At 44.0% G+C, this 22374-nt stretch overlaps 1 protein-coding gene across 2 annotated transcripts; it reads right to left on the bottom strand.

The window, feature by feature from the left end:
• Positions 1-1020: 1020 nt before the first annotated feature.
• Positions 1021-12725, bottom strand: sall1a (spalt-like transcription factor 1a). Of its 2 annotated transcripts, XM_085907893.1 has the most exons (4): positions 12657-12725; positions 11406-12326; positions 4051-7400; positions 1021-2447 (listed from the first exon to the last, which is right to left on the bottom strand). In XM_085907893.1, the coding sequence occupies exons 2-4, from the start codon at positions 11476-11478 to the stop codon at positions 1998-2000; spliced, it is 3873 nt and encodes a 1290-aa protein (XP_085764019.1). In that variant the 5' UTR covers positions 11479-12326; positions 12657-12725; the 3' UTR covers positions 1021-1997. The 2 variants fall into 2 exon arrangements, with proteins under 2 accessions (XP_085764019.1, XP_085764020.1); XM_085907894.1 differs by lacking the exons at positions 11406-12326; positions 12657-12725 and adding an exon at positions 9719-9910.
• Positions 12726-22374: the final 9649 nt, after the last annotated feature.

Below are 22374 nucleotides of genomic sequence, written 5' to 3'. Positions count from 1 at the left end.
CCAACACAATCAAATAGTTAAATTTAGAAATATACATGCCTCCATAAAATTGCTATACTTATTCCAAATGTTTATTTTTCATACTGGGAAACGAAATGAGAGTCCGAGTCATTTAGCGCCGCAATCAACATGTGAAAACAGAGCGCAAAACCAGAGGAAGAGATACAATTGAACGCAACATCGGATGCGCCGCGACGCGTTCAATGACACGCGGCTGTCGGCGCAGCCACAAAACCTCCTTTGAGCGATGTGGACAACGAAGAAAAAAGAATAAAAAGAAAAAGAAAAAAAAAGGCGAGACGACAAACTGCCTTTTAAATCCGACTCGCGCGGTGCCACAGTGTTTGTGACAGCTTTATTTAAAACAAAACGGTCTGAAAATATCCGTTTTCACAACTTTATTATTATTATTTTAAAAGCCTTAAAGTGTCACACACGGCATGTCAGCAACTGTTTTAATTGATAAAATGAGAAAAAGACATTGGAATATTGTCTTCAATTCATTTTCTAAACATCAAATAAAAGGGTTTTTTTTTATGAAAAATTCCAAGATATTAATTTCCGATTTTTTAAAAAGTATAACGCATGTATGCGTGGCTAAGAAATATTGTTTTTACCTTTTTAATTCAAGTGTTACAGGCAATTTAAATAAATAAATAAATAAATATTCCTTATCTATAAGCAAGCTAACAATATTGTAAAGGATTACGTAGACTTTTTTTTAATTATATATATATATATATATATATAAAATTTAAAAAAGTCTACGTAACCCTTTACGTATATATATATATATATATATATATATATATATATATATATATATATATATATATATATATATATATATATAATATTTCTAAAAAGTAGCCTTCTCCTCACTAGATTTGCGCGTTTGCCAGAGTCTGTTCCAGCTGATTTGGGGCGAGAGGAGAGGTACACTCTGGACTGGTTGCCAGCCAATCAAAGCGCACAGACAATAATCACAGTCACACCCAAAGACATTTTAGACCTATCATGCATGTTTAAATGTTCTATTTTTATTTTTATAGCCAATCTATCTGTATTGTACATTGCTTGAGGTGTACACTCAGGACTTGCCAGCCACTCCGGGGGCCAAATGAAACTTTTTGTTTTTAACTTAAATGATCACATATGCAATTAAGGTGAACTGATACTAAATAAAACAAAGCACACCAACACAAACACTGAATGCTTCTTTTGGAAAACAGATGTATTTGATTATTATTCGAGTAAAGAATTACAGTATCTTAGAGTTTTTGTTAGTAGGTATTAAAGTGTAGCGAAACTGGACCCATTAAAGATCTTCCACCTTTCCGAGAAAGTGCATGTAACAGTCCGAAAGGTTTGTCAAACCCCAATATATTTATATTTATAAAAAAAAAAACAAAAAAAAACAACACTATCATTTTTGTGTGTCCACCGGACTTCTTCTTCTTGACATTTATGTACATCATCTTTTGGGGGCTCTTGAACACGACACGTTAGCAGCACTGTGGAGAACGATTGGCTGTCTCTGTTCCAAACATCGGGGGAGGCCGTGGGTGGTGGGGTTATGGAAGTAAACATAAAAAGTAGCAAGAAACATCAAAATGTCCATGTTTTGTTTTCCTTAAATAATGCGTGGGCGTGGAGGCTGAGGGGCGGGGGTGGGTGGTCTGTGAACACACGTCAAACCGTCTACAAGATCAGTGTACAATATTTACAGCATTTTGCATCTTACAGGCAGACGTCATATCTATACGGGGACACGGAAAAAATAATTTAATGCCAGGGTCAGTATCTATCACACGTCGTCTTTAGAAGAAGCACGCGCGCGCACACAAACGCACACACATCTGGTCTAACTGTTATAATGTTTTCCACTGCGTCTCAAGCACGGTTATAGTCACTAATAAATAAGCTCCCGGGAACTATAACATGTACATTGTACAAAACAGACTTGTCTTCACAGTTCTGGTTGTGTCTCTGCGTGTCTAATTCGTGACGATTTCTTTGTTGTCCTCCATGAATCGCGTAAACCTGAAGTGGGCGCCGTTCTCCGTGCCGGCCATTCGCTCCAGGCCGGCCAGTGCGGCGTTGGGTTCGGCGCTGTGGAGTTTGTCCAGGCTGCCCGTCAGGCCGCCGACGGGCGAGCTGCCGCCGTTGCCCATGCCGGCGCCAGACATGGGCGGCAGGCCGCCGCCCTGGATGACGGAGATCTCATTGGCCTTCATGGCCAGGCCGCTGGAGAAGGCGGCGGCGTACTGGTTCCAGAAGCTGGCTGGGTCGCCGGCGCCCACCCGCGACACCGCCGCAGGGTCCTTCTGGAAGATTTCCGGGAACTTGACGGGGTTGGCGCCCAGAAAGGCCATGGGGCCGTCCACTGAGAGCCGGCGCCCACGTCGGGCGGGGGCACTGTTCCACATGTGGGTGCCCATGTGGACCTGCAAGGAAAAATCAGGGATTGAATAAAGGTCCAAACTAAATCAATATACACACTAAACTAAACTTTCTAAATTTTGACTTGTCTTTGACAGTTACATAAGCAAGTAAAACTGACACGTTTACAAGGAATGGAGCAAAAAAAAGAAGCATTTCCTAAAAAAATTCCATTTTATGAAAAAAAGCTGGCAAAAATATTTCACCTCCTCCCCCCAGAAAATTGAATAAAAAATGCCCATAATTATTTATTTTGAAATATTTTTAAAAATGTTTTAAGTTGCAACTCCCTCCTTGTAAAAGCATTTTTTTTTTTTCACATACGCGTGCCCATGTGGACCAACACAGACGCGGAGGAGGGTGGATCAGGAATGCAAATGAGAGATGATGCAATGGAAAAAATAATAGCAATGATACCGCAGTGCACATGAAACCGGCTTCACACCCAGGATGCAGTGAGGCGCTTCACTGCGTGTGGTGGTAAACATCTTATTTTGGGGAGGCCGCTTGGTCTGAGCCCTAATACGCTGCTCTCACGCGGGACTTGCAGGCTTGGGCGGAAAATTACACTGTCTGCTTTCATTGCTGCTGCTGTGGCACCATCAAGTTTTTCAACAAGATACAAGAATGTTAACAACACAAGATGTCGACTAAAACGAATTATTCACGGCAAATTTTGAAAATCCAACACTTACTTTGCTACCCCAGAAATTTTCACAGGTCAGATTTAATTGTCCAGAAATGAATGAATGACAAAACTGAACACTAGTATTAATTGTGCAGTCATTATTTCCTGCAAATAGTTTTTTTAATAAATTGAAAAAATAATTCTGTTGCTTTAGCATTTTGTGGAAACAGCTTATTGTATCAGTTATTGGGCATGTGGTTCCCAACTTGTAACCAGTTTTAAAGTTTAAATCAAGATATAAATATTTCTTTAAATTAAGAAATAGGTTAAAATGCAGACACCATTTTTTAATAATTCTACGTATTTTTTTCCAGATTATTTTAACATTTATAAAACAAAACAATACTTTATCACTCATATTTAACCTCCCAAATTGTGTAGATGTGCATTTTATCTCCAATAATCATTGTAAAAAAGTGAGTGGAAAAAGTGAATGAAGTGTGTAGTTGCAGTAAATATTGACTGAATCGCAACGGGTTAGTAGTGTGTTCTCTTTGTTTGTTTTGGAGAATTAAACATGCAGTGGGGTCAGACTGACCCACGAACATTCCTGGTGTAGCAAAGAAGCAAACATAACAAACATGTAAGTGACTCTAATTCCCATCAGCAATTTGGTTTAACCCCCGTCACCGTGATTTATTCCCTCATCCGTCACCACTTATCATTACAAGTCATTTTCTGACCGAGAAAGCAAAATGATTTCACAGCAGACAGGAAACCGATCACTATTGTGACATCATGTCCCTTCTTACTTTTGCCTTTGTTATAAAAATAAAAAAAAAATAAAAAAAAAACAGACCTGGCTCACATTGTGAAGGCGAGTGGCAAACTCATTGGCACCATTTTTTTTTGTCTATTTTGTTTCGATAACAAACTGAATCCTGAAGCGAACTTCAGTCTTATGATTTTTGTCAGCATACCTTGAGGTTTCCTTTGGTGGTGAATGCACGGCCACAGATGCTGCAGGCGAAGGGCTTCTCGCCGGTGTGCGTCCGCTCGTGGATCTGCAGGGCGCTAGATGAGGAAAAGCACTTGCCGCAGGTGTTGCAGAAGTGTTGCTTGGGCGTCCGGCGGGGCGGCGCGGCCGACAGCACCGGCGAGGTGGAGGCGGACGACGTGACCATGCCCGCAGCGGCCGCTACGGAAACGACAGCGGAGGGGGCGGAGTGGTCCTTGGCCTCCGGGTGGAGGCCGTGCAGGAAGCCGTTGAGTTCCGGCTTTCCCAGGGAGCTGACGGACAGCAGGGAGGGCGTGGGGCTGGAGGACATGCTGGTGTTGGAGGGCTCAAAGAGCTGCGAGGGCAGGTCTCGCATTTGATGGGTGAGCATGTGCTGCTTGAGGTTGCCCTTGGTGGAGAATCCCCGGTTGCAGGCCGTGCAAATGAAAGGTCGCTCTTTGGTATGGCTTCGGTAGTGGATGTCCAAGGCACTCTGACATGCAAACGTCTTTCCGCAGATGTCGCAAGATGTATTCTTGGCTATGCTGCGCTCACGGAAGGGGAAAATCATGCCCAGGGGGTCCTTGGAAGTGTTGACCGACGTCAGGTCCAAGGCTCCGATGTTGGAGGGGTGAGGGTGTAGGAGGGCGCTGTGCTCCATGGAGAATGCCCTCTGGTGCCTTTCTCTCGTGGGGGAGGGAGCCTGCATGGAGGAGGTAGATTCGGACACAGCTGGACTACCCACGCTTTGGCTTTCCACGTCCCCGCCGAGAGACGAGGAGTCGGTGAGACAATCCCCCTCTGTCAAGCCGTTAGACATGGCTTTGAGTTCTCGCAGCTCCTCCGCATCCATACCCTGGGGGTTCTCTCGACCTACGGCGTCGAGAGCGACCGGGGAGTCGCACAGGCTGTCGTGGGAAGCGTCGGCCGACCTGGGCGTGTCGGGCACGCTGCTGTCGGGACCCTCCTCCATCCCCTCCATGTTGTCGTCGGAGAAGTTGTCCAGGTCGTCAAAGTTTCTCTCGTCAAACGAGCCGGTGTCAGAGACCATGGATTCCGGGTAGTTCTCGGGCAAAGGGTTGTTGGGTATCTGTCCGCCCATGTGCATGCGGATGTGCTGCTGTAGCACCACGGCGTTGGTGAATTTCTTCTGACATATCGGGCACGAGTGTTGAACTCGAAGAGGAGGCATGGCCCTGTGGACGCTGTAGTGGGTCTTCAAGTTCCCCTTGGTGGTGAAGGCTCTTCCGCAAATCTTGCACTTGAAGGGCCTCTCCCCTGTGTGAGTGCGATAGTGCATCTTCAGCGCGCTTTGACAACTCAGCACCCGGTGGCAGATGACGCACTCGTTGGGGTCCGTCACCTTCCTGTCAATGTTCTCCACGAGCTGCTGCAGCTTGGATGTCTCTGAGCCGTGGAGGGGATCCAGAATACCTCCAAAGGGGAATTTTGCCTTGAACTGGTCCGACATGAGAGGCATGAGCGGGTTGGTCAACATAGGCGGGCTGTTGGACGTGGTGTACTCGGTGGCGCCCTCGGCAGCGGAGCTGACGTTGGTCACGAAGCCTGAGGAATGGCTGCCTTCTTCAGTTTTTCCATTTGAGGTAGGCAGAGTTGCACCTTCGCCTTCTTCTGACGCTCGGGTACTTTTAGCTGAAGGCTCAGAAGAACCTGAGTCACTTGTAGTCGAAGGAACCGGAAGGTTAGTTATGGCTATCGAGTGATCTTCCTTTTTAATGAAATGGGGCAGGCTGGGCATGGTCGGCGGCAGCAGCATACCGACCGAGGAAGTCAGAGTGGGCAAGATGGGTTTGCTGTCCAGCCAACTGGTGACCGGCTTCTCCGGGGGCATGGACATGCCGTAGGGAATGCCGGTGCTCGTCGGGATGTTGTCCAAATGCTCGGGAACGGGGTACGGGTTCATCTGGATGTGCGGGTACTTTTCTTTATGCCGCTGGAAGTGCACCTTCAGGTTGCCCCGGGTGGAGAAGCGGTTGCCGCAGATGTTGCACTTGTACGGCCTTTCGCCGGTGTGCGAGCGCAGGTGGATCTGCAAGGCACTGTCGCTACCAAACACCTTGCCGCAAAACCTGCATTTATGCTTGAAGAAGGCCTCTTCTGAGCTGCTCTTGGTCTCGAACGACGCGACGTTGGGCACCTTGCCTTTTCGCTGCTGCACCAGATTTGCCAAAGAGTTGAGGTCCTCGACGGTGGTGCCGACGCTCGGAAGCGAACTGGAGAACATGGGGTTTCCTGGCGGGGGCTGAGGTAGAAGGGGATTCACCGCCGAGCTGAGCAAGCTACCAATTCCGAACGCCGGGGTGGTGGACTTGGCCAGCGGGGTGTTAGTGACGTGGCACGGCCTCTTCTCGGGGGGTTGGGAATTGCCTGTTGACGGCACCAGGGTGCTAATGCTCTGAGATGTCTCACTGCTGCTCGCGTTGGACTGAGGTAGCTGTGCCGCAGCAGCGAGCTGCTTCAGGCTGCTAATGCTGGCCGACTGACTAGCCAGGTTCTGCGCGAGGCCCGCGGCTGCGGCCAGCTGTTGCGAGAGATGGGAGCTCAGGGTGGCCAGCGGGCTGGCGGCCGCGGGTCCCATAGTGCCCGCAGCCGAGGTCGGGGGCACTTGCATTTCTGGAGATTGGGAAGCCAGATGCAGTATTTGGTGGCGGATCTGCTCAATGAGCTGCAGCTGATGGATCTGCTGCTGCTGCAGGGCGAGGAGCTGCTCCATCAGGGCGGGCACCGCCACCCGGGGACCCCCGGAGGTGCGTGCCTCCTGGGAAAACTGGGCCACAGCCACTTTGGTGCTCTGCAGGTTTTCGATGATGACGTTGCTGTTGATCATGGAGAAGTTGCCCAGCTCGGCCAGGTTGCCGAGCTGAGGCAGAGGGGCTGAAATTGCGGAAGTACCCACGGCGGGCCCGGCAGTGGCCTTCCCGCTGAAGCTGATCGCCGCGTTGCTGGGGCTTCCACTCTCAGCTTGGCTGCATTCCTCTTCTTGACCACTGCTCATCCCTGAAACATCCACATCCATGGATTCGTCTTTTTCCAGCGCAGCGAGCTCAGAGAGGTCGCCGCACTCTGTCTGATCAGTGTTATTAGCAGTGTCATTCATCTGGTCGTCAGGATTAAGAGAAGGGGACCCGGGTGAGAAAGATCCAGCGGGAGAGACTGGACTTTCATTCACAATTAGAACTAGCTGATTCTTAGTGCAATTCTTCTGGTGCTCCTCGAGCTCGCAGAGTTCAAAGAACTCGGCGCAACATCTGTTGCAGACGTGGGCGTCGGACTCCTTGCAGGGGGGGTCCTCGAAGCAAAGTTCTGTGTCCCCTGCAAAAAAAAAAAAAAAGAAAAAAAAAAGGAGGAGGAAACAGGATTAGCGATCAGAAATGTTTTGCGGCCGAAGCGGCGGCTTTATCTCCTAAAGTTCCATTGTTGCTAATCTTAAGTTAATCAGTTTTACACTTATCCCCTTGATGTGTTCACAAAAAAAAGAGATCGAAAAAGCAACAATAAGCTATGAGCAATGAGAAAAAAGGGGGCAGTGGTCGCTGAAACAAGATAAGAGAGGATATAAAATCAATCAGAACTACTCACATATCGCTTAATAGTGATGTTTGAAGATGTACATCGGGCCGAGGCAAAAGTAATCATTTTCTTCAGATAATCCATCAAAAATATAGAACAGAGTGCAGCGAGGGCGCGGCTAGGACCCTTTAATGAAATTTCATAGAAACTCATTGATTTCCTATACAGCGCTTCAAAGTCTGCTTGTCCACTCTGCGCCAATCAAGCATTGGACGGACTTATTAGACTTTCAATTCGCTGTCAACCTTGCTCATTTTCAGTCCGACGTCGCCATTTCGGACAGGTTATCGGTACGGCTAAATGCGTTTGAGAGGATTGAGGCCGAACAAGAGGGGGCGAAAAGAATGGGGGGGGGGGGGGGGGATATCCACACAGAGGATGGTAATGCTGTTAAATAGTTTGAAGGAGTATGATTGAATTACCTAAAACCGGTAAAACATCCCGTTTGACAAATCACAAGACGCGTCACATGACTAACGCTCAAACTACAAAAAAAAAAAAAAAAAGACTGGAGATCAAAAAAGATCTTAAAACTATCCAAAGTAAGAGATAAGCCATTGAAAGTGCGCCGTCAATGGTGCTGCTGGAATTCTCAAACTCATTTTGCATTCTTTGCCCCTCTTTTGTCGAAATCTGTTTAACATACAAGTTGCTTTACAAATTGCATTTTTCTATGAATCCCTTTCATGGCGACTGAGCCCCCTTCTGCCTCGCACCGTCCTCCTCCTCCTCCCCATTCTGGAGACTTTCATCAGGGCCAAGAATTCATTTGCAAATGAAACCCTGCAGAAGTGCACCCCCCCCCCTGCCCCACAGCGAGACAGGATGCCTCCCCATTGTTCACGCAGCATGGGAGCGGCGGGGATGGTCGGCCGGCCGGTTGGTCAGGACCCCGGCCCCCAGAGCTCATCCCCGGGGCCGGGTCCCACTCCGGAGCGCACTCAAAGGGATTATATCTTCCCTCGGTGTTCTTCAGCCGCCGCCAGACAGCAGATAACCGCAAAGTTGCCATGACAATAAACCCCCCGGCCCGAACGCCGGCCAACTATGCAAACACACGCCATAACTTTTCACGGCAAATCTCCAGCTTTTGAAAAGAACACGCAGAGCTTTGTTTGAGAGTTAATTTTGGGAAGACAAATAAGAAAAGTAAAGGGCCACGGAAATGGGGAAAAAAACGGTGAAAAATGCGAGAAATTTTTGAAAACCAAACTAAATGAAGTGTGTGGAAGGAAAAATGAGAATCTGTCATAAACTTAAATAAATTCAGCTTTTTTTTTTTTTACCAAATGGGGTCACATTTTTGGAGAATATTTATTCCACATTCATTTCCAATATAAGAGTGTTGAAATTTAATACAAATGTTACTTTTGCTAATAAGTCAACAAAACATTACAGGTAATGAGCTTTTTCTTCTCTCATTTTCTGATCTTTTTAATGTATTTTCAATTTTTGTACACGTGATTAAAGGTTACAAGGAATTAAAAACTCATTACAATACAGTAGAAATACATTATATTTTTTAACAATTAGTCATAAAAAAGCTGATTTGAAATTAATTCAAATTGAATTCTTATTTCTCAATTTTATAAAACTATAAGATACGTTTAATTGATACTTTCCATCAACCGACGTTCCTAGATGGCGACTTTGCAATACGTTTAAATTAAACAAGATTTGAGCACAAACACACTAAAAAAAAGAGGTTAGTTATATTAACAGCATTGTGTTATCATTTAAAAGCATGTGAGTTTTAATCTACACTTTGTGTCCAAAGTGTGCTATTTTACTTGAGCAAACAATCAAAGCTTTGTGTCAAACTGTTAGGACAAAAAATAAAAATCAATGCTGGAACACAGGACATGGCGCAGATGCTAGCATTAGGCTTAATTCCCAAAATAGCAGGGATTAAGTTCGAATTAAAATTAAGAATCAAGCTAAAGCTGCCGCGAGGAGGATGCGCTGTTTATGAATCATAGTCAAGAAGGCCTCAAAAAAAAAAAAAAAAAGACGAAGGTAAAAGAAGAAGGAGTGAAGATTTGAAGCAGGCGAGATCCTACATTGTGTTTTTTTAGGGGCGGCTTGGGAGCTCCACATCGCACTCAACACCAGATGGAGGTCCGGCAAAAACCATCACGGTCCAGTCTGGCCACGCAGGAGGACACTGTCGGAGCTGTGGTCCGGTGTCATGCTTAAGGCAAATGGAGGAAGGGAGGGTATGGGCTAACACCCCCCAACCAAATGACAAACACTTTCTTGTTTGCAGGGGCACACAAAAAAAAAAGAAAGAAGAAGGGGGGGGGGGGGTTGCCCTTGCCAATTCCCCCCCCCCCCCCCCCCCAGGGGGCCACTCTGATAGGGGCTAAATATTGATAAGAGCCTCACTTAAACGCTTAATAGAAGGAGAAAAAGAGTGTCAAGGCCTGGCTCGGGCCGCCTGCGGTTCCGACTAGTCGGGTCAATGGCGACCTGAAGTGGATCTCACTGGGCCCTGAACCCTGAGCACCCCTTACACACACTCACACACACACGCACAGGGCCCTGAACCCCGGTCGCCCCTCACATAGAGGGACACTGGCAAAGGTTAAAACAGCACAGCACCAACACACACACACACACACACACACACACACACACACACATAAATCTTGACACACTTTTTAACCCTCATTCTTTGGGGGTGGAAAAAAACTAATTCGAATGAACAAAACTATTTTTTATTCTACAGAGGGATTATGTTGACTCCAAGTGACATATTTTGCACATGACAGAAACTCAATAAAGTCTTAAGGCACATGCTTCAATTAAAAGCAAGTTTAATTTGGGCAGAACAGTAGAATATTGTAACATGAATGTGCATTTAAAGCAACTCCATAAATGTGTCAGTCATACGTTGTTTTAAATTGCACTTTAAAATCCACATTTTTTGTACGTTCATACTTTGAATTTAACTAACAAATGAAATTTTAACGACATAAGTTTTGCTCAAATATGGCTTTTTCTATGAAAAAAAACATTACCTTTAAACAACTCCCGTAACTTTTATCCCCGAATTTATCTACACTTTTATTCACAAGTATGACAAATTATTAATATTTTTTTACAACATACATGTATCAACATGGGAAAAAAAACTTCACTGATCGAACGAATCGGATCACATTTTTTACCATCAACGCAACATTTGACACAATTATTTCCTGATGATGTCATAAATTACGGCACTGTAAAAATCCCACTGTTTTCCTTTATGTAACCAAAAACGGACTTATTTGAGTCAACAATTCTTTTAACTGTCTGAGCGCGCGTGTGTTGTGTATGTATGCATGCGAGTGTGTGTGACTCACGCTGAGTAAGACTTTTTAATATCTAAAAGGACGATGAGCAAACTGTCTTGTTATGTGCATTAAGACGAATGCAAGCAAACACGTTCAGTTTGTACAATTTTAAGACCCAAAGAAGGTTTTAACACACTTTTTGAATGCGTTTGTGTGTGAGTGACTTCGCCGGGGTGGTCCGAGCCGGTTCGCTTTAAAACCAAAATAAAATTCGAAAGTTTTGAAACACACGTTAAGTTGCACAAATCAACGTAAAACTAAATAAATAAAAAAAAGTAAGTTAACATAATGGGAGCGATGATGATGTGTGTGCGTGTTCTTTAGAACTATGCATTAAAAATAAAAAGTGAATCTATTAAAGTAGGAGGGATGCTGGTGGAGCGCAAGAAGAGGGGCCGGTGCTACTCACCATTGTGGCCGGCTCCGGGTAGCTGAGTGTCGGACTGAAAGTGTTGCGGCTTGGCTTGTTTCCTGCGCGACATGCTGGCTGGCACATGGGGCAAACACCAAGCGAAGAAGAGACGAGGAAGACCAAGAAGAAAAAATGAAACGAGGGGGCCCTCAAAATTTCACGCGCATCGAGCCCATCCAACGCGCATGTGCCACGTTATGATTATCAATAATGCCTCGCGATTAATCATACGGGGTGGGAGGGAGGTGGACGAGGAGGGGCTGGGTAAGGAAGGAGGAGGGAGGGGGGTTCTTTGAAAGGCGATTGGCACCTCGCCAGCCCCCCCTCCTATTCAAATGAAGTCTCTTTAATCAATTAGCTCCTGATTTGCTTTGCTGGAAGGAGGGACGGTGGGGGTCTTCTTCGTCTCCCAACCCCGAGGTTCCCAAACTCCGCTTGAGGAAGGAAGGAAAGCCCCCTCCAGTTTTTTGGTACACCTTGGTCTTGTCCCAACTGATAAATATTGCAGAACTTTCTCCTCCTCTCGCGCCTCAAGCAGGTAGTAGTAGTCCGTCCCCAAAACCAGAGGCTTAAAAAAATCACCTTTGAGCGGCACCCGGTTGGCGCAAACCTTCCCGACTGCAAAAATCCACGCGTGCCTCCGTGCACTTTACTTTAAGGGAGTCATTTTTGTGCTCGGATGATCTATTTTCGGGGTGGTAGTTTTTTTTTTTTTTTTTTTTTACACGCGAACACGTTGTCATCACACACCGCAAACGGCGAATAAACAAACTTTTCGAGAGGCCCGGTGCAGCAGCGGGACAGCGGGGAAAGAAACGCCCATCTATTCACTGATTGGCTGGTGGGATGTTCAGTCACGACGCTGGACCACGCCTCTTTCTCCGCCTTCTTTTGCCTCTTTTTTTTCATCCATTTCTCCTGTCGAACAAACACTTTTCATTTATTTTTATTTCATCATCATAAACTCCATCATAATCATCATCTTTTGTTTTATTTTTAAGTGGGCTAAGTTAGTCAACACCAACAACAAGAACAACAATAATCATAATAACAATAATTAAATACATTAAACATGTCCTATTGTAGGCAGGATACGGACTGGGTAAATTTTGCATGTGCAGCGTGGTGATATTTAACTCACAATTAAAATTATATTAATCAAAATGTCGGAATCAGCCGCCCGAGAGCACAACTTGGTGGTTGCAATTACATAAAAAAAAAAAAAAAAAAAAATATCATTATCGTTACCGTCTAGATGCTTTCAGGAGTGTTTAGGCGTATGATGGGGCTGAAACAGGACAAACGCAGCCTCTCTCTCTCTCTCTCTCTCCTCGTGCTGATGTTGAGAAATGAAGATAATAACGTTTCGACGGCTGATGCCATTATTTTGCTCTTAATTTTTAAAGAGGAGCTGCGGGGACAGGATGGATGTGTTCCCGGCTTGTCAGCTATCTTTTAGTTTCGACGAGAGTCTTTACTTATTCATGAGTTCACAAAAAAAAAAAAGGAAAAAGAAAATGAAAGGAAGAACACCAGAGAATGGGGCTTGTGTCAATTGCACAATTATTAAAAAGCATAATTATGGACAAGCCATTAATTTGTGTGCTTGTGCTATGATGACAAAGTTAACATTGCAAAGGAGTGCACGGGGAGTGTTCTGCAATATTGTAACGTCCCAGGCGGGAAAATCAATGTGCAGTTAATTGATGTGAGTGTTGGTGTGAGATTGTAAACAAGGTGATTTGCAGCCCAGTCCAGCCGAGCAGAGGGATGGGAGGGGGGGGGGGGGGGGGGAGTTGGGCGTGCGTGTTGGTGTGTGCGTGAGTCTTTTATAATGATCAGGGTACACAAACGCATCAAATTACACAAATGACTCGTATAACAACGTTTAAAAACGTTAGAGGTAGATGGATATATGTTAGATAAAAATGGATATAGTTTCTGCAGTGCAAGCCAAGTTGTTTTTCTTTTCTAGATTACAAACAATACATTTTGATACATACAATGCATTCAATAGTTGACAAAAACGTGGAAATCCCTTAAATTGGGACTTTGTCTGTTGCTTGTGTCTCTAACCGGAAAGAGTCTTTTTTTTTTTTTTTTTTTTCCCTTCTGCGTGATGTTGCATTCAACACGTGGTGGGCTGCTTTTTCTTTCAATGAACCCCCTCATCCTCTACCTCCATCTTAACCGTGCATGCGGAATTACAACGAGCTGGTTGAGACCCTCATCTGGGTCAGCTGTATGTGTGAGACAGAGAGAGAGACAGAGAGAGACAGAGGGAAAGAGAGAGAACGAATGAGCGATAGAGCGAAAGATACAGAGAGAGAGCGAGAGATTGAGCGAGATTAAGAGAGAGCGCGCGAGAGAGAGAGAAAGAAAGAGAGAGCGTGTTCTGTCACCTGAAACAGAAAGATATTTCAAGTTTTAACTTTGCATTACTGTTTCATTATGTGATATTTTAAGTGTAGATGTTTTTTTTGTACTGCATGATCAAAACAAAATAATTCAATAATTCAATCAATAACTAATTGCTTTTCTTTTTCTGGTCCAAATTACTTTTGAGTGGTCTTGCTTTAGGTTTTTTTTTGCAATTTATTTCTTAAGGTTGTTGTGTTCTTACAGGATTTTAGTTGAAAATGGGTTCTAAAAGTTAAAAACCACATGTGAAGAAAGCTAAAGTGGAAGGATGGACGGATGTACTATTTAGTAATGTTGGTAAGCAATACAAGTAAATATCAGTAAATGCTTGATGATGAAAGTTCAACTCTTCCATCTTGTCCATTGAAGTATGACGTACAAAACAAGTATTTTCTTGTTGTTTTTGATGCACTTACAGAAAAAGAAGACACTCTTTGAAGTTAATCCGAAATACCAAAGCCCTTTGACCCCCGTAGTAGGCCTCCTCACAAATATGAAGCGCAGCACGGGCCTCCGTCCTGACGTCCTGCACCGGGATTAGGAGCTTGATTAAAGGGATTGTCATAAGCCGGCCTCCTGCTCCTAGACATCGAGAAAATGTGTGACATCATTAAGCCACGTTCTATAATTGTCGATTTAAACGAATTTTAGGTGAACAGGCGGCTGAAAAATGACTCGTGTTAAAATTCACAACCTGCAGCGGCGCAAGAGAACAGCCTCCATTAATTAAGAGATCAAGCCTCTCTATTGTCCTTGAGCGTCACCCCCCCCTTTTACACCCCGTTAACCCCCTCCCCACCAATCCCCACAAGCCCCCCATTGTGCCCCTTGACAACTTCCTGCAGCATCACCTGATATCAATGGCATCAATGGACCCTGTTTGTTGTTACATGATCCCCAGCGCCGCTCCAGACTCGCACCCCCCGCCTCGTGACCCACCCCCCTTTTCTTTCAGTGGGGCTTGTTTGAGGGAAAACAAGTTGAGAGGTGTCGCAGAGGTGTTACAGGTCACAACCACACACAAACCTCTTCACTAGAACACACACGCGGACACATACATACATGCATAAATATTATATATATATATATATATATATATATATATATATATATATATATACATACACAAAGAAGAAAGATGGTATTTTTGCCCCTTTTTACTCCGCTCAGCATAATATGGTAATTATATTATGCACGTGTCCCATATAATTATGGGAAAGCTTTTCTGTCTTTCTGCCTATTTCCCTATTCTGATATGACCAACAAGTCTGGAAAATTGGAGAGAACTGAGTCTTGGGTATCAAAAAATAAATAAAAAAATCTCCCAGCATTGACATGCAGTGTGCAAGGGACCTACAGTGATTATTTCGATCAATTTTGTGTCAGAAGTGATCAATTAGTTTACTGGGCTGTTGTGGCCATTGAATCACAAAAGATTCGAGCCACAAACGTCAGAACTGTATGGCAGACATGCTAGCCACTGATCCTCTGTGCTTCTGCAGTAAACTTTCGAAGCTTAAAATTACGATCGGGGCCATGTCACCGCAGCTGTGCCGTGCAACGGAAAAGAGGCACAGGCCTTGGATTTAAACGCTGTGTCAATCCGCATCTGCATGCTCCTCCATTCTCTAAATTGGTCTATTTTAGGACAAACAGAGCTGAGAAATGCGACGCCGTTTGATTGCCCTTTAAAACTAGCAACATTCGCGTGCACACCCACGCACACACACACACACACACACACACACACACACACACACACACACACACACACACACACACACACACACACACACACCACACACACACACACACACGCGCAGTGTGAGGTCCCCATGTGTGTTCCTCACACCAGGCGGCCACACACACACATGCGCACACACACACACACACACACACACACACACACACACACACACACACACACACACACACACACACACACACACACACACACACACGAGTACTTTAATATTTATGTACTTTATGAATGTAAAAGGTCAACAATGTAGTTCAAGGTACAATGTGTCTGTCATTTTTTATTTATTTTAGTGATATAACTTTATTCTCAAATAAAAAATGTAGTGTCATATTTTTTTTAATTTTACAAATTAACATGATTTTTGCAATAGTTTTTGTATTCATTTGATTTTGTCACTATGTTTTTTTACCTCTTCTGTACTATTAAGAGTTTCCTAATAAAGGAGGATTCTTTTTTGAAAATGTTACAAAATATTTGCAATAAAGTGCAAAGTTAATAAAGCTAACTTTTTACCACCCTCCCAAAAATAAAATCATACTGTACAAGAAGGTGGGACTTTGCCATTGCTCGAGTTGGATGGACTGAATTCTGCTTGAGGGGGCTTGTAAAGTTGTGAGTGTGTGAGGTGGTGGTGGAAGGGCGGGGGGTTGTCCGTCTTTATTTAGCCGACTTGTACAGGTCTTGTCGGACGAGCAACATTAGACAAGAAAGGTCCCTGATGACTGGCCAAAAAAACCACCCGAGGGGAGGAACTCAATAAAGTCACCTTTCAGCCGCCCGTTCCCTTTTTCTCCTCGGCCTGTCGTGTCTCTTTTTGCTCTTCCCAATTCTCTCGACCCTCACTCACAAAATCCAAACAGTGCACCTTGTGGCGACTGCAGCAAGAACTTATGGGAAACAATCCTTGAAAGTTTACAAAGTTTGCATTGTGGAAGGTATGCAACTTTTTTTTTTTTTTTCAAGCAACATTGTGTGACGTATTTTTACATGAATGTAACAAATTCCATAATTTATTAGTTGATTTATGGTAAATGAAGTAACACTGGATTTTTGCAAATCTTCCACAAACAATGTCTCTCAAGCACAAAGGTTTCCCCACTCCTGCTGTCTAAGTATATCATAATATTTTTTTTTATGATCACATGCACGTTTGAAGCACACACAGTACCACCCCCATCTTCTGCTGGTCCAGACGGGCTGGCATCAGACGGGCCAAAGTGCCACTTTTCCTCCATTTTGCGGCTCACTTTGTCCTTTAAACTTATACAAATACTGCCGCATCTTTTCCAATCCAATCGTTTGGCTCTCACAACACACACAAGGACTGTGCACATAAGCGGCACTCCTTTTCTTTTTCGAAGTTTGCTTTTTTTTTTTTCTTTTTAAATGACTTCCTTTCCAATTTGGTGCCCTCCCTACTTCTGTGCAGTGAAGGAGGGCATGCTTATTACATGCTTAGGGGGTTCTTTTTATCCAAATAGCTGCTTTTCTACTTTCTTCGCTTCTCCGTCTCTTTTTAATATTCACACTTAGAGTCCTTGGCGCTCACAAGATGGCTGTTTTCCCAGTTAGAATCCCCCCCCCCATCTCTCACCCGTTGTTAACAACCAAACGTGGGCCCGTTGAGTGTAAACAAGCACAAGAGGGTGGTGAGTGGACACACATATCTCCGCAAACCTCTCCAGGGATGTGCCACCCTAACCGGGTGCTGGAGCAAAACCGTTAACGCTAGCGTGCGAGCGGCCAAACGCCGAGGGGGTCGCCAGCAGCAGTGTTTCCCTGCCACCCGCCAGCCCCCACTTTTTCCCCTCCCCAAAAAAACACACATACCCGGTGCTCACATCTGCTCGCCACACAAACAGAACCAGAGCGCAAGCGTATTGGCTCATCAAAGCTGTGAATGCAAATCGGAAGCAAAAACAAAGACTGCTGTAAAAAAGCGTGTGCTTGCGAAACGAGGGCCTGCGGTCCGTATTGAAAGAAGATGTTGGTCACGGCACCTAATGGAACGTTTGCATAATAAAAGCTTTGTAAAACTTTTTTTTTTTAGACGATACTTTAGATTTTGAGCCGATTTCACGAGTCGACTTCACGTTCATAGTCGACTATTCAATAAAGTGACACTTTGTTCATTTATCTGCACGGGTCAGCAAGTGTGACAAACAAGCAGCTGAGCATAGTGGTTAGCCTTGCTAGCTTTAGCTATTCTGATCACAGATATTCTTAAATATCATTTCAGGGGGGATTGCAGGACTGGTGGTAGAGGGAACCTCCATCTTCATCATCAAAATGTTATGTCCCATAAGCAACAATGGCCTGATAGAAAAATAACTTGAAATTGGCAAAACAAACGAGAGCTAGCATATTAGCAAGCATATCATAAGAATTGACTGCATCAAATTATCAACTATAGCTCTTTTCAAACATCTTAAAAGCCAATTTGACATTAACAAATGGACGGTTATTGATTCTGTTCCAGAAAAAAGGGGAATTTTTTATTTGATTTGCTATTTTCTTTCTATATTGTGTTCAAGCTTTCTGTCCTGCCAATATGAGCCAAACAAACGTCACCAGGAACGGATTCTCCCGCAATTATTGCTTTTGGCATATAAGGTGATTCTGTTCTGGAACCCTCTGCAAGTCCTTTGTTTGACCAGGTGACTGTGACACTTCTCCAGTGTGAGTCAATATCCGCCCAACATCGTCATTAGCATAAAGACTGCTGGCTCCCAACAGCCTGTACTTAAAACACACTCCAAACATTCATAATGGACCACTAGCTGATGTACGCAGCCCCCTGCTATTATCGCAGGTGAGACGGCGAACCGCTTTACATCTTAATTACCGGCTGAATCGATCTAGGGACGCACTTTGACTTCATTTATGACATTCGGCCCAGACTTAAGAATAGTAAGTTACCGGGGATGGCGGCAAGGGAGAAACGCCTACCCAACAAGTAACAAACAACAAAATGAAATTGTTCGCGTGACAGAGGGAAGTGGTGGGAGATATTTTTGATAATTACAGCCATGAACATGAAAACGCAAGTACACATCCTCATATTCCGCAAGGTAAAAAGCTCAAGCAAATCCCAAACGTGTCACTTTGCTCTCCCCGCAGAGTGACGGATGACGACTAACGATGGACGCTTCATCTCGCCGAGGCTCTGTCATGACAGAGACGGATGACATCAGCCGCAGATGAATTACGCCGCGGCCATTTATCACGACGGGGCCAATGGGAAAAATACAAATGAACGATTAGCATATTTAGCCTTAATTAAGCACCGGGGCAGAATAGATGAGCTTGTAACTGGGACCTGCGTGTTTGAACAGGCATTTGAATGGAGTCAAAGCACAAGGTTAGTTGCTAGAATATGAACACTAATTAGGGTTAATTGGCTAATTTTCACTGATTGTGGACGTCCTGCACCGTCAAGGTGAACAAGAATAGAGGAAATGAGCGTTTGACTAATGGCCTGGTAATTTGAATAGAATGGAACTCCACTTGTAAGAAACATGAACTGAACTCTCGTGGCATTGAGGAAATAGCTACAATGCCTTGCAAAAATCTTCACTCCCTTGGCTATATTTTTTTTATAGAAATTATATACTTTTAAATATACATATATACAAATATATTTTTTAATGTTTATATTTATAATTTATAGCAATTATATATATATATATATATATATATATATATATATATATATATATATATATATATATATATATACTTTTAAAAGTCACATAATTTGTGAAATTAAATTCAGTGTTTCATGATCTTTCAAACCTTTTTTGAAAGGGTTCTTAACCTGGATTAGGTGTACCTAATAATATGGCCGACAGCTGTATATTACGGAGGGAATTGAGCACAACTAGCATCTGTCAGGAGTTGACGTATTGTCGAGTGATACGGAGCCGACGGTGAAGATGAAGAGAGGAAAGTCGGTGGGGAAAAAGGAGGTAAATGAATAAATGAGACAAGAGAAAACAAGGGGGAACGGATGGGTGCAGAAGGGGGGGGTCTAATGCTTGGGATGGTGTGGGGTAGTTGCGGGGGGGTGGGGGGGGGTTACTAAGGTTGCAAGCAATTTCTCTTTGTTATCAAGTGAAATGACTCCGCAAATATGACAATAAATCACGGCAGGAATCAATCTGAGAGGAGGCGACTGTGAGCCGCTGATAATGCATCAATCAATATTTAATGTTTGGACTTTAATTAATCCACATGGGCACCCGGCAGTCTTTAAGTGACAAAAGGGGGAGGAAGAGGCGGAGGAGGGCACGTTTGCATAGAATAGCTCTTATATCAAATGGAGACACCAGAGGCGAGTGGACCCTCATCGGTCGATGCGTTCGTGCTGCTTTATCACCTGTGCTTTCAGTTACACTGCGCTTGAACGCGCCACGGCAGAGGAAGGAATTCAAAAACATTAAAATACTAAGCTCCTTTGCAAAGACACACCTGTTGTGCAAAGATCAATAGAAGCTCCAAATAACTACACTGAGTATGGTTGGACTCACGATTAGCATTAGCAAAGAGCAACAGAGTACCATAAGCGATGCATACATGATTATTTGTTATGTACCACTCAACACGCACCACTTGGACGATACACTCAACTGACAAATGTAATTTGCCACGAGTGTTGATTGTTTTGCTGGATCTCCAGCTAGCATAGCTATGTCCAGAATGACAAAGGCTCCCAGGTTAGCCCAGCGCTAGCTAGCTGGTATGACAGCTGTCCGCTAGGGTACAGCGAGGGAAGCAGTAGGTGAAATAAGTTCTTTTAAACGAGAACAGATATCCCCTCCTGTATACGCCAAAACTAACCACACTATTTCCTAACACCTTTCTCAGTTTGCTAGCTGGGATGCAACTTAAGAGGCTGCACCCGCACTACTTGCTCTGATTTGAAGGGGTTTATTATCAGTAGCAGAAATCTCTTATGAAGCCGCTCTGATCACACCGACATATCCCTCAGGTACTAATTACCCAATTCACTACTCAAAAAGGCTTGTGGGAGAAAAAAAAACACGGGACTCGAGTGACATTTGGAAGGCCTGCACTGATAATTAGGAAACTGCTGAGAAGGAGGTCCTCAAGTTGAGAATCTAGCAAGATTCATCACCTGAGCAAAGTGTCCAGTAGGTCATCGCAAGCAGGACAGATATCCCAAGTTTTTGGACAATTATTCTGAGGGTGGCTTAAAGTGCGGATAAAAGGCTCACTGCAGTGATATTCTTGACCACATGTAGACTTCATTTGATGTCCCTGAGATTGAAATGTCTTTTATCTGCAAAGCCATATGGACGTGGGCTGTCTGTTTCAAAGTCCCCACACCCGAGCAACACCCCAAATGGAGCATGAACAAGCAATTTGTGGGAATCGGCCTGCGAAATATCAGCGGAAGCCTTTCGTTGACTTAATGATGACTCGGGGTTCAATGATCTAAGCGCTGTGTGGTCATATTCATCTCCAACGGGAGTCCCAAAATTGTGATGAGCCTTCCGGGAGGGGTGAGGTGTAATTATGTCAAAATGAGTGCAACAAAAGGTTTCTATATTGAAGGTGCTATCTTAAGAATTTTGGGAGGAACTTTATAAATATCTAGATGACAAAGTGCTGTTGTACAAGGTGGAAAAAAAAATCTACACTTTTGTCATTTCAACACCGCCAATGTGTTGCAGAGGAAGGCCGAATGGAACAATCTGATATAACTGACATTTATAACAGTTGTCAAGTCATTTCCTGCCGCCGTGGTTTATGTTTTTGCAATAACCTCCATGAATGATGTAAAGAGATATTATGATACTTCCTCCTGCTTTTATGATCGGAATTTTCTGTCGTTTCTCCATACAAAGTCTCCACTAGACGCTGTCGGCTCTGATTTGATGCAAATGAATACCAGTAAAATGGGCAAATAAACAAGTCATTTTTCAGTGCAGTGTTGTTGTTGGCCCAACATAATAACCATCTCGTTTATTTATTTATTTATTTATTTATTTATTTATTTATTTATTTATTCTTTTTTTAAATGTATTTACATTTTTAATTTGATTTAATAACCCTGAAGGTGAAATGTGCCAAAAATCTTCTTTTACATTTTTAATTTATGCCCACTATATGCCTCAAGATGAAATGTGCCACAAAAAATAAAAAGGCTATGAACAAAGTTAACTCCGCCATGGTGGTATCTTACAATGGGTCAGTGTTAGACACAAGCGAGAGACAGTTGTGAACTGAGCATATCCAATTGGTTACGCTCATTAAAAAAAAGTCACACTGTAACAAGCTTGACTGAAAATGTCGTTATTTTCTGTGATTTATGGGTCAGAAACAGAAATGTTAACTTGGACAGGCCAAAAGGATGTTAAAGGGAGTCTGCTTCAGAGTTCAGGAACCTCCAATGTAGACCACACAGACACATTGCCTCCCTTTAAGGTCAGCCATGTCAAGAACGTTTGTGTCAGGGTCAAAGGGGCATCCGGGAAAGTTGAACTTGGACCACACAATTTTTACGGTGTTTCTATCACACTCGAGACATCTTATCAAGAAGATGAGCCCAACCAGTCCTTCCGACACTTAGCAAGTCAGACTGTTTACCACAGGTGACAGTACACCGTCGGGGGTTAAGTGCTGTCTCGCTGGACAAGAGCCCGACAAACAAGATTTAAAGCTTCGGCTGCCCCCCCCCGGCTGCCCCCCCCGGCTGACCCGTCCTGCCTTGAGCTGAGAGTTTCACTTTGTGCCTCGTAAAGAATACGGGGCCAGGTT

Source organism: Syngnathus leptorhynchus, chromosome 3 (genome assembly GCF_054491065.1).
Source record: "Syngnathus leptorhynchus isolate UIUO chromosome 3, UIUO_Slep, whole genome shotgun sequence".
Lineage (NCBI taxonomy): Eukaryota > Metazoa > Chordata > Actinopteri > Syngnathiformes > Syngnathidae > Syngnathus > Syngnathus leptorhynchus.
This window is presented reverse-complemented; position numbering and strand designations above follow the sequence as displayed.

Bases quoted from the DNA above. Each gene is read 5' to 3' on its own strand.
- sall1a (XM_085907893.1), bottom strand. From the start codon at position 11,478: ATGTCGCGCAGGAAACAAGCCAAGCCGCAACACTTTCAGTCCGACACT. The intron at 7,401-11,405 runs GTGAGTAGCACC...TTTTTTTTGCAG, and splicing joins ACCCGGAGCCGGCCACAATG to GGGACACAGAACTTTGCTTC. The intron at 2,448-4,050 runs GTATGCTGACAA...TTTTCCTTGCAG, and splicing joins CCACCAAAGGAAACCTCAAG to GTCCACATGGGCACCCACAT.